This window comes from Myotis daubentonii, chromosome 4, assembly GCF_963259705.1.
Source record: "Myotis daubentonii chromosome 4, mMyoDau2.1, whole genome shotgun sequence".
NCBI classification, from domain to species: Eukaryota; Metazoa; Chordata; class Mammalia; order Chiroptera; family Vespertilionidae; genus Myotis; species Myotis daubentonii.
The window spans coordinates 92,037,070-92,053,810 of NC_081843.1; the positions used below are offsets into that span (position 1 = coordinate 92,037,070).

Sequence of the window (16,741 nt, forward strand, 5' to 3'; positions counted from 1 at the left end):
GCGTGGTGAGGACGGTGTGTGGCTTCCCGTCGTGCGTGGTGCTACAGAACGGTAACCCCATAGCTGTCCTGTTGCGTGCCGCCGGCGGAGAGCTAATGTTCTGCACCTAAGGGATACCTTAGTGCTTGCAAACAAGGACGAGTCTTGAGAACAGTAACCTTAACATTGTTTTTCTTGCTTTAAAGATGTTCATCATACTGTGTTTTCTAAGGTGATTTATATCCAAATCGGTCTTTTTAATTTATACCCACACAGGTAGCAGTCATCAGCAGTGCTGTTCTTGAGTGCAAACTTCTGTTGCCTAGATGTTAAAAAACAAAACAAAACAAAAAAATTAGGAATATCTTCTAAATAGAGTTTTTATTTGGAAATATAGGTCATTTAAATTATTCTTTTTAGCAGCCATACCACTACAGATTATATCTTTGTCATGTGGTACTGCTCACATGTTGGATTAATTGCCTAAAAATAAACTGGACTTTTAGAAGGGTGTCTGATAAAGTATGTAGATTCCCAAGCTCTGGCTACTTTATTTTGGGTAGCTGGTGTATACCTGAGTTTTATGTACGTGTCAGAGTACCTTATTCAAAGGAGGCTTCCTTGTGGAGGGGGTGATTTAAAAAATATTTTTATTCATTTCAGAGAGAGAGAGAGAGAGAGAGAGAGAGAGAGAGAGAGAGAGAGAGAGAAAGAGAAACATTAGTGATGAGAGAGAATCATTGATCGGCTGCCTCCTGCACATCTCACACTAAGGATCAAGCCCGCAACTTGGGCATGTGCCCTGATTGGGAATTGAACCATGATCTCCTGGTTCATAGGTCAACACTCAATCACTGAGCCACACTGGCCGGGCAAGGAGGGGGTGATCTTTAAGTAAAAACACAATTTCAGTTTTTTATATCTAAGGAGTGACCGATCTTTATCAGTTTTATGAGTCTCAGTTTCAAAGTATTTACACTTCTATTGGCTATTGGGGGATATTTTTGAGTTCAGACATTTTTATAGTCATTTGCTGTATTTAGGCTAACAGCATTTTTTAAATTATTTGTTCTGAGATCATGTGGTTAGTTTCCTTAGATTTAGTTCTGATTCAAACACACTAGAGTTCCAATTTTTGTTCCAGATCATTGTACTTATTAAATAGACTCAGAAGTTATTGTTATTATTATTAAATTTGTCTAGTTTTTACATTGGAAGGTTTTAAAATCCCTCCTATTTTTATATTAAACTCAGGGTCTCCATCGAGAGTTTTTTGCTAATGAAAATTGCATTTAAAGGTACAGTGACGTACAGACTCATGGCATTAGTGATCGCTACAAGTACAACTCAGGCTGATAACCTGTAAGGGTTCAGAACTCTTTTGTCATAGAACCGAGTTCTAATGCTTACTACCAAAGCTTTGATTTACATTTACTTGATGGCTGAAATTGAGAGTTTCCTAGAAATCAATGGGCAGTAGAATTCTTTTAAGTTTTCCCTGTAGGTTAATAACTAAGGACTGGCTGGTTGGAAGGTCTCTAGAGAAGATTATGATGAAATTCCCTTTCTTGCTTTGCGTCAGGGTTGACTTCTTTCTGTAACGAAAACAGCAAAAAAATGTCCAAGTCAGTTAACTTCTGTAAAGCAAACAGCTCCTTTGTTCTCTAATAAATGAAGGATGAATAAAAATGTCCCATAGAGAATAATGCCTGAAAAATTCTTAGGTAAGGGCCATTGATTTAGAAGATGAATTCAGTGAAAAGAGGTGGTGTTTTTCAGTCTTTCTGTTGAAAACAGCTCTGTGTATTAATTCCTTTAAGAGAGCGGGAACGGGAGAGACCCAGGCATCGGGACAGCCGAAGATCACCATCTCTGGAAAGGTCCTACAAAAAAGAGTATAAGAGACCTGGAAGGTAAGCAAGGAGTTCACGCTGAAAGAAGTCATAGGAGTATCTCCTTGAATTCAGATTTTGTGCTTATGCAAGGTATCAGCCACGTCTCCAAAATAGCCCAAGAGTCTTCCAGAATGCCCTGTGGAAAGCTAACGCAGCCACTGACTTAAAAACTTTACTTTCAAGATGTATTGATTATACACAAGGGTAATCTTGATAAATTAGAAATTATATGGACCACTTTTTCTGACGTCAATTGCTATAAAACTATGCATTAATAATGCAAAGTTTTTTGTAAAAAAACTACACCTTGGAAATTCATAATTATGTTTTAAAATTTACTTGTTACAGAAAAAAGCAAAACTCCAGTCACACTTTATTTAGAAAAATGGGATTGAGATGTTATAAACTAAAACTTGCAGAATGTAATTAATTCTATACAGAGAAGTAAAATGCATGGTCTTATATAATGGTAATTAAGAATAACACGGGTCCGGCAGATTTGGGGTCAATTATTACTTCTCCCAACTATGTTATTGAATTGATTTATCTTTTTAAGCTTCAGTAACTATCTGAAGTAAGGATACTTATAAATGCCTTGAGTGGTGGGGGGTCTTTGAGATAATACATGTAAACACTAGAACTGGGCCCAAAATTAATGCCAAATAAATGGTAACTGCGTATTTATATAATTATTGCCTGATCATTTGGCTCTAGAAATTGGTAGAGTACAAGAAAAGTAGAAAAAAGGATCTATATATATATAAAAGCCCAGAGACCAGAACAGCAGAACGACCAGAACAACCAGAACGACCGGTGGCTATGATGCGCACTGTGGCAGCCAACCAGCCTGATCTGGGCCCGGCCCGCAGCCCCTCCCCCCAGCCTGCCCTGCCCCCTATTGGCCCTGCCCCCTATTGACCCTCCCCACCCCGACCAGGGGCGGGGCCGCTGGACCCCACCCGTGCACTGGGCCTCTAGTTTAAAGATAAAAGAGATTAATGAAATAGAAAACAGAACTGTAGCACTATAACTATTTGTAAACAGATGCAAGACTTTGAAAGGTCATACCATTTAAAAAGTGGCAAATCAAGAAAAGAAATACACACATTGCATTAGGTAAGAGAGAATATATCATGATAGGAATAAAGGAGATTTAAAATTTACAACACATTGACATAAGTTAGAAGCTTTATTTAAAAACTTTAGAAACATGGATGTGATGGGTTGATTTCTATGAAAACAAAAATTACAAACTTCACACAGGAAGCAGAAAATTTTAATAGACCAATAGCTATGATAAACATTGAAAGAATGGAATTTGTACCACCTACTAACAAGTTTTAAACTGTTCTAGAACTCGGAAGAATATGGAAAGAAAGCTCAATTCAGGCTGTGATATCAGGAAAACCCAGATGGCAAAACCTAACCAATGAAAAGAAAACTAAAACACAGTCTCGCCTCTGAATATGGACATGAAAATCTGAGTAGTAGATTAGCAAGTTGTTTCCAGTAGTGTGTTCAAATAACTGAGAATGTATTCTGAGATTGCATGGATAGATGGGTTAGTATTAGGAAATCTGTAACTAAATTTTTGTGTCCTAATAGATTTTTTTCAGTACCTGCCTATTATAAATTTTAAATAAAATGAGTGTCGATTATGAGTATAAACTTCAGTAAACTAGGAATATAAGCAGACGTCTTTAATATGATAGAAGATGTTATTTCATGATGAACATTGTCGTCACCATCTCAAAATAACCTTACAGGCTTATTGAAACCTTACAGGCTTTCCCATACAAGTTAGAAAAAAGGCAAGGCTCCATTGCCTATCGCTGTTGCCTAACATTGTATAACTTAATCCACAAGCAAATGAAATACTTACATTACTGTGTCTCCCAGGTATTGTACTGGTACAAGTGATATAGTTATTAACAACAGATCCCACTTTACAGGAATCAGAAGGTTAAGTGCTGTGAGAAGTGCTTTTTATAGATCAAGTACATGTTGCTCTGGGAATGCTGTGGTGACAAACTCAGTCTAGGGTAGTCATAGAGAGATGGACATTTTACTGATACCTAAAGCATGCGTAGGGATGTACTATGAAAGGGGGAAGAGAAAAGAGCATGTGTGAAGGTCACAGTGTCGAGAAATGCTCTCTGAAGGTCAAGCCTGGAATGAATGACTTTAGAAGGTGTTTGTAGTAATTCAGAAAGAAATAATTGTGCCTAGACCTGGGCAATGACAGTAGTAATGGTGAGCGGTAGAGGTATTTTTGAGATAGAGTCAGCAGGACTTGGTAACTGATCCTGGGGGAAGAAGACTCAGTGAGATCTGATGTTTCCCATTGAGGGTGGGGAATACTAAGAAAGGCAAGAGGATGAGTTCAGTCCTGGATATACGTAGTTGAGAATTTGTGAGACAACCAAAGGGAATTGTGTGGTAGTAAATTGGATACATAGGTGTAAAATTCAGAAAAGAGATCCCAGATGGCAAAAGTACTTGCCATGGATTAAATGAGATTAACCAGGAAGAGTTTGTTCGGTGAGAAAGGACCTGCGGAGCAGATGAGGGAGGAGATAAGGGTAGAAAAAAGCCAAGATATTGTGTTGGTGGAAACCATTGGGGACCCATTTGAGGTTGATGATTTTTAGTGTCGAGTATGGAAATCTCTTCAGTCTAGTGGTTTCTTCTCTAGTGCCCAGAAACTTGTGGAGACAACAGACATGGATTCTCTGAGTTCTCACCAATGCAATAGGTGAGAAAAAAACTAGAGAGGTAAATACTGTAAAGGAGGAAAAGTTATCATAGTTTATAATATAATGTATTGTTAAGAAACAATTTCAAATTTGGATTTTGAAATTTGGAATGCCTGAGACACCTAAAAAAGATGTCCTATTAAAAAAAGAAAGAAAAACGAGTCCTAATTGATGTTTATAGTAGTCAACCCTGACCATCCATCATCCAGTATACCTGCCTAAAGGAGAGGGGATGAGGCTGCCTTTTACCTGTGTTTCCTGATCATAGTAAACATTTGGCAGGATTTTTAATACATGTCAAAATGTCTGTGCCAAGCAACCATATTAGCATTTACTACTTACTAGCTTTGTGCTATTGGACAAGTGACATAATTCCTAATTCTGTTTCCTCTGGAGGGATGTGCATACCTGCCTCATAGCTTTCTTGTAAGGATTAAATGTGAGTGTTGGTAAAGTGCTTAGCAGAGTGTCAGGCTCACAGGAAGCACCTAAAACAAACAGAACCACACGACCGGGAGTTACATTGCCATTATTAGCTATTGGTGTATCAGGAAAATTCAAATGGATCAGTGAAGAAACAATGAGGATTAACTCACTGAAGTTGACAGTTATTTATAAAAATATATACTGAAATTAATAGCCTTCCTACATAAACCAGGAAAACCTACTTAGAAAGTAATGAAAAAAAATGTAGATTCACTATAGAAACTTTATACTAATTAAAATTCAATATCTTAATAAAACTTTAAAAAATATATAGAACAATGGGAAGGAAACATAAGTAGCTGATGACAAAGAAGTAATAGAAAAGAGTGGAGGATATGCCATATTTCCATAGTGGATGTGGAAGAATACCAGTTTTCTTCAAAATCTATAATTTTAATGTAACCAGTTGAAGTATGGGCTTTAGAACTTTATGAGTCACTAGAGGCCCAATGCACAAAATTCATGCAAGAGTAGGCCTTCCTTCCCCCGGCTGACGGCACTGGCTTCCCTCTGGCACCCAGGACCTGGGCTTCCCTCGCAGCCCCTACTTCGTCCGGAAGGACGCCCAGTCAAATTAGCATATTATGCTTTTATTATTATAGATTATTTGGAATACCAATGAGAATAAGGAAAAAAATGAGAATGTAGCTTTAGTAGTATTAAATGTCCTATAAACACAAAAGCGTTAAAACAATTTGATGTGGATGTAAATAGATCAATGAAACTAATACTGAGCAACAGTTGAGTATATATAAACATTTACATCTATCATAAAATTGTTTTTTCAAATCAGAGGAAAAACTGATGTGGGGACAATTGGCAAGCCATTTGGAGGGAAAAACTGATATTTATGCCATATATCATAAAAGGATGATGTTAAAAAATTAAGTGTTATAAGTAACTGAAGAAAATATAAAATATTTACTTAACCTTGAAATGGGAAAGGATTGTAAGCATAACACTAAGGAGGAAGCATAAGTTTAAAAGTCTCTAGATTTGGCCAAATGAAAGTTATAGGTAGCAATAGGCAGTTGGAATTTAAAAGGAAAACAAAAAACTGAGAAAGGTTAATTACATAAGACAGAAGAATGGTGATAATCTTAATAAAAAAGTCAATAAATAAAAGGACTACAATCCTAATTTTAAAAATATTGTCAAAGCATATGACTGGGAGGTTCATGAAAGAAGTGAACAAGTAATGTGTAATTTTAGGAGTGATAAAAATTAGCAAGTTAGGTTTAATGAGATACTTTTTTCATCAGAATGGCAAGATTAAAAACAATCATGTTGACAGGGTGTGTGGAAATGGGAACGCAATACGGTGTTGATGGTGGTCTAACCTGGTACTGTCTACCTGTAGAGAAGCCTTGAGAAGAGTGCACACACACTCTTAGTGTGAAGCAATCTGACAAGTGTGCAGAGAACACAAGTGTAAGTGTGCAGAGAACACAAGTGTGTTCATGGTAGCATTGTTTACAATGGCAAAAAAATGGTGACAACCTAAATGATTGTACTCAGATTTGTTAAATTATGGTATATGCATACGAAATAATAATATGCATTTATTAAGTGATTCAGATGTAGATGTATTGAAATAGAAAGGCTTTGATTTACCAATGAGTGAGAAGGACAGGCTGTAGAGTAGCAGTCGCCCACCGGTGGTCCGCGGACCACTGGTGGTCGGTGAGGTCTGAAAAGTTGGCGACCGCTGCTATATATAGAGGTCTTTTTTGGTTGAAACTTGTGTATATTTATATATATATTCTTATATCTATACGTTTTAACACAATTGTGAAATATGGTGGTTATCTCTGTGTGGTAGTATGGGTGATTTTAATTTTGTTAATGCTTAATTTTTTTCTTACAGTGAACAAATATACATTTTCCTTTGCAGTTACTTTTTTCTTCTGGTAACAAATGATGTGCATTGTAATATTTAGAAGTTATATTAGTAAGTTCAGTATATATTATCTTTCTAATCACCCACCTCTTCCCCCGATGAATACACACCTACATGCTCACACTTTCCCTGTCATAAAATTAGAAGTTAGTGGTAGGGTTGATGGAAGAGTTCATTAGTGGCTTTGATCCAGATGTACACATTCTTGGGTAATAGTGACTTTGTTAGTGGAGCTGCAGAGGCTGCCAGCATAACGCTCACAGAACAGGTCCCACCTAAATTTCCGGGGCTTAAATTAAAATCTATCCTGTAGGTTCTCCCTTCAAGCACATCTGTAAGTTGGGTCTTTGCAAAATTTAAACCCCAGAAATTCAAGGAGATAGAGTTGTTTTTATCCTTTTAACTGAGTTAATATTAGTATTTGTGGGGATCAGAATTAGAGAAAGTGGTGATTCATGAAGTAGTAATACCCATGTGTGGGATTCCGGAGAGACGGTTAGGGATGATGTAACTCGTTCACTTTTAGATTATGGTCCTCAGGCTAACATTATTCCAAGTTCAGACCATGTTTTGCGAAACCTTTTTTCCCTCAGCAGAGCAGGATGTGGAGGACTCAGAACTAGCGTTCTCATGTGGAACTGCCTGTATGTAGACCTTTCCAGATATTCCCCAAGTATCTTTCTCTTCTAGGAGTTACGGTTTGCCAGTTGTTCCTGAACCTGCTGGATGCACACCAGAATTACCTGGGGAGATTATTAAAAATACAGATTCTTGGGCCCCACCCCCGGAGACTGTGAATCAGTAAGTAGATCTGGGGTAGGGCCTGGGGATTTGTATTTTTAAACAAGTCACTTCAGGTGATTCTGATGCCACCAGACTGGTGTTTGGGGTTTGCTGGTTTAACGAAAAGTAAATGTGGTGGTTTGGCATGGCATTTCTATTTTATGTGAAAAGTGAACAAAGTGAAGTAGAATAGTTTTACAGCAGAAGAACCTCTTTAATAATTAGCCTCCTTCACCCCCTTTTGAAGTCGCTCCCCCAGTAGGGAGAAGAAGAGAGCTCGTTGGGAGGAAGAAAAAGACAGATGGAGTGACAGCCAGAGCTCTGGCAAAGAAAAGAATTATACCTCCATCAAGGAAAAGGAGCCGGAGGAGGCGCTGCCCGACAAGAACGAGGAGGAGGAGGAGGAGCTCCTTAAGCCTGTGTGGATTCGGTGTACCCACTCGGAAAACTACTACTCCAGTGACCCCATGGATCAGGTGGTAGGTCTGAGGCAGCAGAGAAGCTACAGACCGGCATCTAAACCCCGGCACTATGGGCATTTTGTGCTGGATAGTTCTTTTTGGTGGGGCCTGCCCTGTGCATTGTGGGATGTTGAGCAGCATCTTTGGGCTCCGCACTAGATGCCAGTAGAACCCCTCCCCAGTTGTTTTAACCAAAGCTGTCTTTGGACATTGCCCATCTCATCTGTAACCTTTTCACACCTGCAAAGTCCTTTCTGCCATGTAAGGTAACATATTCAGTTTCCGGGGATTAAAACGGGGACATCTTTGGGGATAGGGGTATTGTGGCTCAGCCCACCTACCCTGAGATGAGGAGGTCTCTGCCCCAAATCTGAAGGAAATCATGGTTTTATTAGCAAGGAAGAAGGGGACAGTGGCTGCCATAGGGGTTATTCTTAAAAGAAAACAACAAAGTTGTAGGCACTGAGGTTCAGAGAGTTTAAACAGGCAGAACTTTTATTTTTTCTTACATTTGTTTATGGGTGTGTTAAAACTCCAGCATAGAACGATGGCTAATGGACCAGGAGCCCAGCATTTGCCTTTGCATCTTGTCATCTGGTGCACTGAGGCATTGAGAATGTCAGTGTGGTCCCAGCATCACCAGTGTCAGTAATGAGGTGGACTGGGAAAAGCAGTTACCCCCTTTTGGTAGACTGCAGATTGTAGGATTTGTTTTAATTTTCTCTTTACGTCTGAAAGGTCTGGTTCTTACGTTTTGAAAATTATGTCCAACAGTATGGACCTTTAAGATGATTTTCAGCCTGGGAAGAGAGTAGGGAAAAGTGGGAAACTTCCTCTAGGATTGTAGTACAGGACCCTGTGTTTGTGGTTTGTGGTGTGTGTGTGTGTGTGTGTGTGTGTGTGTGTGTGTGTGTGTGTGTGTCTCCGTGAATATGGGTGTATGTGTGGGATATATAGGATATTTCTCTTTGATCATCGGGTTAATGTGGAAGACAGACTTTCAGGTATTATGAAATCAGGGGGTCATGATCTTCTTTGTCATTTCAAAAAGGCAAAGACAAAGAGTCCTCATGTTTGTGAATGTTGGCAGACTGCCCCCTCATGTGACAGCATGGATGTGTGTTTGATTCACAATTCCCAGCATTGGGAATTTTGTTTTTACTTATTTGTTAAATTGAGGGTTGAAAATGGCACGTTGCTGTTACAAATCTTTGATTATTTGTGAGGTCTTACATTTCTTTGGAAAGACTATTTTTTAATATAGATTCTAATACTGATTTTTGAAAATATAGATTCTAAAACTGATCCTTTATTTTTCAAAGGGGGATTCTACTGTAGTTGGAACAAGTAGGCTCCGCGACTTATATGACAAATTTGAGGAAGAGCTGGGGAACCGGCAAGAAAAGGCCAAAGCCGCTAGGCCCCCGTGGGAGCCTCCCAAGACAAAGCTGGATGAAGATTTAGGTGAGTCAGCAGCTACCAGACCAGACCCTGTGCTGTTATTACTGCTTCATCCAGGACTTTTGGGATGTGTCCTTGGGCATCCTACATTAAATTCCTCCCTCTCATTTTATCTTATTGATTTATTTTTATTTTTATTTTTTAAAATACATTTTTATTGATTTCAGAGAGGAGAGAGAAGGAGAGAGAGAAAAAAAAACATCAGTGATGAGAGAGAATCATTGATCTGCTGCCTCCTGCATGCCCCACACTGGGGATTGAGGACTGCAACCCGGGCACGTGCCCTTGACCAGAATCAAACCTGGCACCCTTCAGTCCGCAGGCCGATGCTCTATCCACTGAGCCAAACCAGCTAGGGCTCATTTTATTTTCCTTAAATATAGTCAGTAAAATACATAGCAATGGAACTTTCTTCTTTTTGAAGTTAGTTTTTTCTAGTCACATGCAGCAGAATGCATAAGAGATCTCATTTGCAAGGCACACTAATAATCGTGTCCCTTGTAGAACTGTCTAGTATTAGAATCAGAGGGACCAGATAGTCCAGCCTCCCGCCAATCGCGGGGGCCTGTTCTCAGTTCCTGGTGCCTCTGACAGGCAGGCCTCCCCTCGGGGCCCTGCCCACTGTCAGCTGCTCCTGAGTTGATGAGCAAGTGCAGCTGCAGCCCAGCTCCGTTGGAAGGCATCTCTCTACTCGCAGAGACACTTTCCAGAGCTTTCCCATATGGTGGTCTATTTTATCAAGTGTCTGAGGTTCCAAGTAGGTGCTGAGATCTTTGAGGATAGAAATGCTTTTTGCCACTTGGTGTCCTTGGCCCCTAACAGAATGCCATGCTCAGCTGAGATATTCCTTATGCGTTTTCTTTTGCTCTCTGGCTCTCTGTGCCACCTTCACCGTGTCTCCCAGGCTGAGACGCAGTGTCCATGGTGGGTAAAAGCACTCACTGACCCGGCTGGCCTGGGTTCGAGTCCCTTCTCCTCCATCTGACATGCGACCTTCAGCAAGTGATTTAACTCTCTCTGCCTCCCTTTTGTCATCTGTAAAAGAGGGATGACATCGGTCTCATGGTGTACACTTGAAAGTACAACTGTGTAGGGGTTGGGTTATGTTTTTAAAAAATATTTTTATTGATTTCAGAGAGAGGAAGGGAGAGGGAGAGAGAGATAGAAACATCAGCGATGGGAGAGAATCATTGTCCAGCTGCCTCCTTCACGCCCCCCCACCAGGGATCAAGCCTGCAACCCGGGCATGTGCCCTGACTAGGAATCTTAACGGTGACCCCCTGCTTCATAGGTTGACGCTCAACTATTGAGCCACACTGCCTGGGTGGGGTTGGGTTTTATTACTGTGCATTAATCTTTTGTAGGATTAATCTAAATTCTAGATCTGTTTTTTAATTGTGCTAAAATACACATAGCACAAAATAATTTTTAAGTACAGTTCAGTAGTGTTAAGTACATTTCACATATCTCCAGACTCCTTTTATCCTGCTAATCTGAAACTATTCCCATTAAACAGCAACTCCCATCTCCCTCCACCAGCCCCTGGCACTGACCATTCTACTTTCTCTCTATGGATCTGACTACTCTAGGCACCTCCTATAAGAAAAATCACATAGTGTTTGTCTTTTTGGACTGGTGCACTAAGCATAATCCTGGGTCTGTTTTTATCCAGTCACTTTTAAAGCCTAAAATCTTTTATTGCTACTATTGAGAGAAACATTTAAACTCGAGTCTGGCATTCAGAGCCATCAGTCTGGCAGTCATGACCCTTCAACCCTCACCCCCAGGATGTTTCTGGGGGGCCTTTGCTGCAGCCTGTGTCTCTGTGCTCTCGCCTCCATGCTTTTGCGTGCAGTGTTCCCTCTGTTCCTTTCCTCTTGCTGCCTCCTCCTCAGCCACCCACCCTACCTCCGTGCCTGGGTGGTGTGCACCCGTTCCAGAAAATCGCCGGTGACCTTTCCAGATCAGGGACTTGCTCTTGTCTGAATTGTTGCACCTTTTAAAATATGTAATCCCATGCTACTGTGGCTTGCATATTCTCCGGTACCAAGCCTTTCTCTGTAAAAATCTTTTGTTTGCTTTCCCAGCTAGATCGTGACTTAGCGTTATGGGCTGTATGACTTTTCATGGTATTGCTGAGCAGAGTGCTTGGCACTCAAATATTTGCTGAAAGGATAAACAACTGTCCTTGCATTGAGAGGTTTGGGTCATTGGGAAGTCTCCGAGTGTAACCATCTTGTGAATTTCTTCAGCCTCTCTCCGTGTTTGCCCCTCACCTCTGTTAGAAAGTTCCAGTGAATCCGAATGTGAGTCTGATGAGGACAGCACCTGTTCTAGCAGCTCCGACTCTGAAGTTTTTGACGTCATAGCAGAAATTAAACGCAAAAAGGCCCATCCCGACCGGCTTCACGATGAACTCTGGTACAATGACCCAGGCCAGGTGCGCATGTGTTTTATGTTCTTGCTGGGAAGGGTGCAAACCACACGTCACATTTATGACTCCAGGTCCAGAAGATGCATGTCAGCTGGTATTGAAACTGAATTTTCCTCTGGGCGCTGTGAGCCATTCTTCAGAGCTCATTTCCTCCAGCCTCAGAGTTCGGCTCCAAAGCATAAGCACCAGAGCAACTGTGCCTTGAATCATTTTTGACGACGTTGGTAAATCCTGGGTTAGGGAACTGGATAATGGCGCTGCCTCATTAAACTTGCAGTAAACGGAAGGAGACAAATGGTAGAGTGAGGGCGAGAGGACTTGTAGGTCTTTTTAAAAGTAGTTCGTCTGGAAGGCATCTTACAGCAATATAATAAACAATGTCTTCAGTCCTATAAAACTTCGTATTTCTTAGTTAGTAATAGTCACAGTTCCATGGAAGCTCCCTTCCTTGTTAAGTATGTTTGAGCTCATGATGTCATTGCTGGACATATTTTTATTTCTACTTAGGGTTTTCTTATGAAGTACTACTACATAATACAAAATAGTATCTTTATAAGAGTTTGTTATTTTACAAATATACAACGCAAGAAAAATAGCATCTAATGCATATAAAGTTATTAAGCATAATAAAACACATACCTATAAAAAGATAATTTACAGTTGAAATAAATTCATACCATTCTATATTGAATGTTCTTTTGGCTCTTGTTAGAGGATGGCTAACTAAACTGTCTTTCTCAATAGAATTCATATAGTTAGAATGCCCGACAGAAATGCACTTTGTGGTCCCTTTTGCTCTCTTGGAATTGAGCAGAAGTGTTTGCAGTTGTCCATGCATTTTGAAACTTACTTTGATATATTAATCATGCATATGATCTCTTAAATAGCTTCAATGAATTTTAATTCACATACCGTATAGATTACACACTTAAAGTGCACAATTCAATGTTTTTTAGGATATTCACAGGACTGTGCAGCCATCATCACAATCCAATTTTAGAGCATTTTCATCTCCCCCGGAAGAAATCCTATGTCCATCAGTAGTCACTCCTCTGCCCCCCAGTGTGTGTGTTTAACGGCCTATTCTCCTGTCCAGAGTCTGCCTCTTGGTTTCTGAGGGTTCTTAGTCCATCAGAGCACCCTGTGCAGCCTCACCATTCTGTTCACTAGATCTGGTGTTGTGTCCTCGGTACAGCCGAGCCTTAAAAGCGCTGATCTGCGTCAGGGCCCAGCCCCTGGTAGAGACAGGAATGTGGGGTGTCTGTCTGCTCCCTTGAAAATCAGTGAGCACGAGGTGATCTTCCACATTTTCCCTCATGAGTTGTGACCATCACTGGGCGTGTGCTGTGACTCTTGAGGGCACCCCATCACATCTTTGTTTGCCAGCTGTTACTTGGGATAATTACCCGATCTTTTTTAAGGTAACAATGTTATTTTTCTGATGTACCACCTGGAGCTTTAGATTTCCCAAAAAGATAAAGAAAGTTACAGTTTTTCACTTTAATATTTTTTTTCAAAGTTGTATTGAGATATTGTCATTGGACACAATGAGTCACAAATCCCTAGAACTTCAAAGAAATATGTTTATGCGTTTGTGTAAATATATAAGTTATAATGTGTTATATATATGTGTGTGTGTGTGTGTGTGTGTGTGTGTGTGTGTGTGTGTGTGTGTGTATTAATACAAAGAGAGTGAGAAATGGAATTCAGCTTCCTTATTCTCCACACTGATGCTCTGGTCTCCTTTTGATTCCGTGTTGCCGTTTATGTTGAATAAAGTCATGAGATGACTCTTAAGACCCTTTAAGGTTTGAACCTCAGTTCTGCTTGTTTGGTCTTCTTGCTCACATAAATGACCCATTCCATCGAGGTGGCTGTCATGTCCCGGGAACATCACCTTGCGTTTCTTCCTTCGCTTTGTTCCTCATGCTGGTGCCTCATGTAGCATAACCGTCTGCTTTTCCTGTCCTGTTTGGCTGTTCAGATAGTTCGTCTCTTTGAAGCCAGTGGTATCTCCATCTGCACTGACAATTTTTCCATTTTCTTTAAAATTACTAAGCATATTATATGTATGCTATTTTTTTTTAAAGTATATTTTATTGATTTTTTACAGAGAGGAAGGGAGAGAGATAGAGAGTTAGAAACATCAATGAAAGCGAAACATCGATCAGCTGCCTCCTGCACATCTCCTACTGGGGATGTGCCCGCAACCCAGGTACATGCCCTCGACCGGAATCGAACCCGGGACCTTTCACTCCGCAGGCCGACGCTCTATCCACTGAGCCAAACCGGTTTTGGCTGTATGCTATTTCTTACCTAGAATAAATATTCCTTGAGTACATGGACCCTGAGCTATTTATCACTCTCTCCTCCCCAATGCTTAGCAGTCATCTTTCCACCCAAAAGTCACTCAGGCATTATTCCCTTATTGAATCCTGTGGGTAGAGTCCAGGGCAGTGAAATGAATTCAGGTGAAAAACCAGACATCGGCTTACCTGCTTAGTGTTGCACGCTTTCCTGGTTCTAGCAGGCATTTTCTTCTCTATGCTTCAGATACCTTTATGTTTCTCTTTTGAAAACATTTAATCTGGTTACCTTCAAAGCATTTTATGTGCTTCAAAGTATATAAAATATGCTTTTCTTTTGTGAAGAGCCTTTTTTCCTGAAATAAGAAATAGAAGGAACATACTAAAAAGTGGTCGGAGAAGATGGGGGCGAGCAATGCGTGGACGCTGATATTTTCTGCTTGGCTGCACAAATCACTTGGGGATCAAGCGTTGCCTTACAGTTTCCTTTTACCAGACAGTGTGGACAGTGTGCAGCTTTATTGGTTTTGGATCATCCGTGTAATTTTCTAACTGTGACAGCCTCTTCAGAGCTTCAGGACTCCTGATGTTAAAACCCACATAATTCCATGGAACATCAGCTTGCATGGTGGGGACTTGCCCCCAATAAAACTAATTCCTTTCTGTCTCTGACAGATGAATGATGGTCCACTCTGCAAATGCAGCGCAAAAGCCAGACGCACAGGAATTAGACACAGCATCTATCCCGGAGAAGAGGTAACGGCTTTGGGTTGTTACATTTGTATGCACCGAGAAGCTAGCAGTAGACAGTGCCGTTGCTATTCTTTCCCCTGTAAATGAAACAAGACCATTGAAAAGCCTTTTCATATTCCCCAATAGTCTCTGGTACTGATAACTGGAGAAGAAAAGTACTTGGGTCTGGATTTGGAGTGGGGAATATCATCAAGGAAACCATCAAATAGGCCAAGTGTCTTTGAGTTGGTTTTTATTCTTTTAAAACTGGTGTAATATTTTTTCTATGCTCTTATCACAATTGGCTCTGAAGTACCCTGGAGAAACGATCTCTCTAAAGTGTATAAGGTGCATGTCCGCTTTCCTTGGGGGACGTGGGAATGCTGTTGTATTTGTTCATCTGTGTTCCCACTACACTGAGTAGCACATGGACTGTTCTAGCTCTCTGCCCCAGCCCTGGTCCATCAGGGACACTCCAAATATGCTTGACTGATTAAGTTGAATACTTTTAGGCAGTTTCATCAATTCCAGATACATTTGGGGACCAGGGCAATGACCACTGGGTGGATTTGTAAACAGGGTGGACCTATTGTAAGCCGGACCTCGATGAAGATTTTGTTTGCTACCCTGGCCTCATGTCCCCCACTCTACTGGGGAATGAGGACAGTCATTCAGTGTCTGAGAATTAGTGTTGATTCAGATGCTGTGGCAGCGTCTGAACTGTCAGGATTTCCCCTTTCCCTAGTGTACTGTTACTTGGGTAAATGGCCATAGGTTCTTTGGGGAAGGACAGTGTTGTCATGAACATTTTTGTTTGTAATGGTGTTGCAAGGCTTCCTGGGAACTGGCCACCTCTTTAGTCAGTGGATATCAGTTCAAAAACTTGATCAGGTCTGGAACTGGGCAAGGGAACATGACTTATTGGAGCAACCTCCCTTTAGCCACTTGGTTATCACTCTTGATTTCTTCTGTTGGTACAAACTAAGTTGGTATTCTTGTCAGCTACCCATCTATTTTGTGCCCAAGGACACCATGTTCTGTCGACTCTTGCATGACTGTGTGTCAGATTCCCTGGGCTGCCCCTTCGATCTTGCTGGTCCTGATGGTAATTGTGTGACCTAGCTTGTAACAGCCCCGTCGTCTGTCTGGCCTCCCTTGTTTCAGAGTCCTTTCATATGGTTGCTGTCAGGAAGCTGTGCTCTGTGACAACCTCTCCAGTCAGCCCTGGAGAAGGCCCAGACACTCTCAGACACTGAATGACTGTCTGAATGACAGAAGGCCACCCCTGAACCAGCACATTCCTTTTGATCCTGGTAGCTGTCCTGTCCTCTGTACTTCCCATAGAATATGATTATCTGGTATATTTTTTCAGTCAGAGGTATTATGTCCATTCCAAAGTGCCCACTTCTTTGAATCTTTGGATTCATTCCTCCTCTGTCCATCATGGCAGTTTTGGTATTTTGACTTTACTCTGTGTGGGCCATCACTTTTTCATGCTTTTAGGAGACACCCTAGAAAGGAGTTGCCAGCATCTCCTGGCATCCTGGA

General features: G+C 40.9%; 1 protein-coding gene across 8 annotated transcripts in view; it reads left to right on the plus strand.

The window, feature by feature from the left end:
* The window catches only part of DROSHA (drosha ribonuclease III), a 107,938-nt gene that overhangs the window by 9,499 nt on the left and 81,698 nt on the right, over positions 1-16,741 (plus strand). For 3 of the 8 annotated variants that reach the window (XM_059694729.1, XM_059694730.1, XM_059694731.1), the window contains 6 exons: positions 1,800-1,892; positions 7,707-7,817; positions 8,047-8,278; positions 9,583-9,724; positions 11,974-12,161; positions 15,137-15,217. In XM_059694729.1, the coding sequence (XP_059550712.1) occupies positions 1,800-1,892; positions 7,707-7,817; positions 8,047-8,278; positions 9,583-9,724; positions 11,974-12,161; positions 15,137-15,217 (847 nt within the window). The remainder of the gene's footprint in view (positions 1-1,799; positions 1,893-7,706; positions 7,818-8,046; positions 8,279-9,582; positions 9,725-11,973; positions 12,162-15,136; positions 15,218-16,741) is intronic. The other 5 variants (XM_059694732.1, XM_059694734.1, XM_059694736.1 and 2 more) reach the window with 5 other exon arrangements.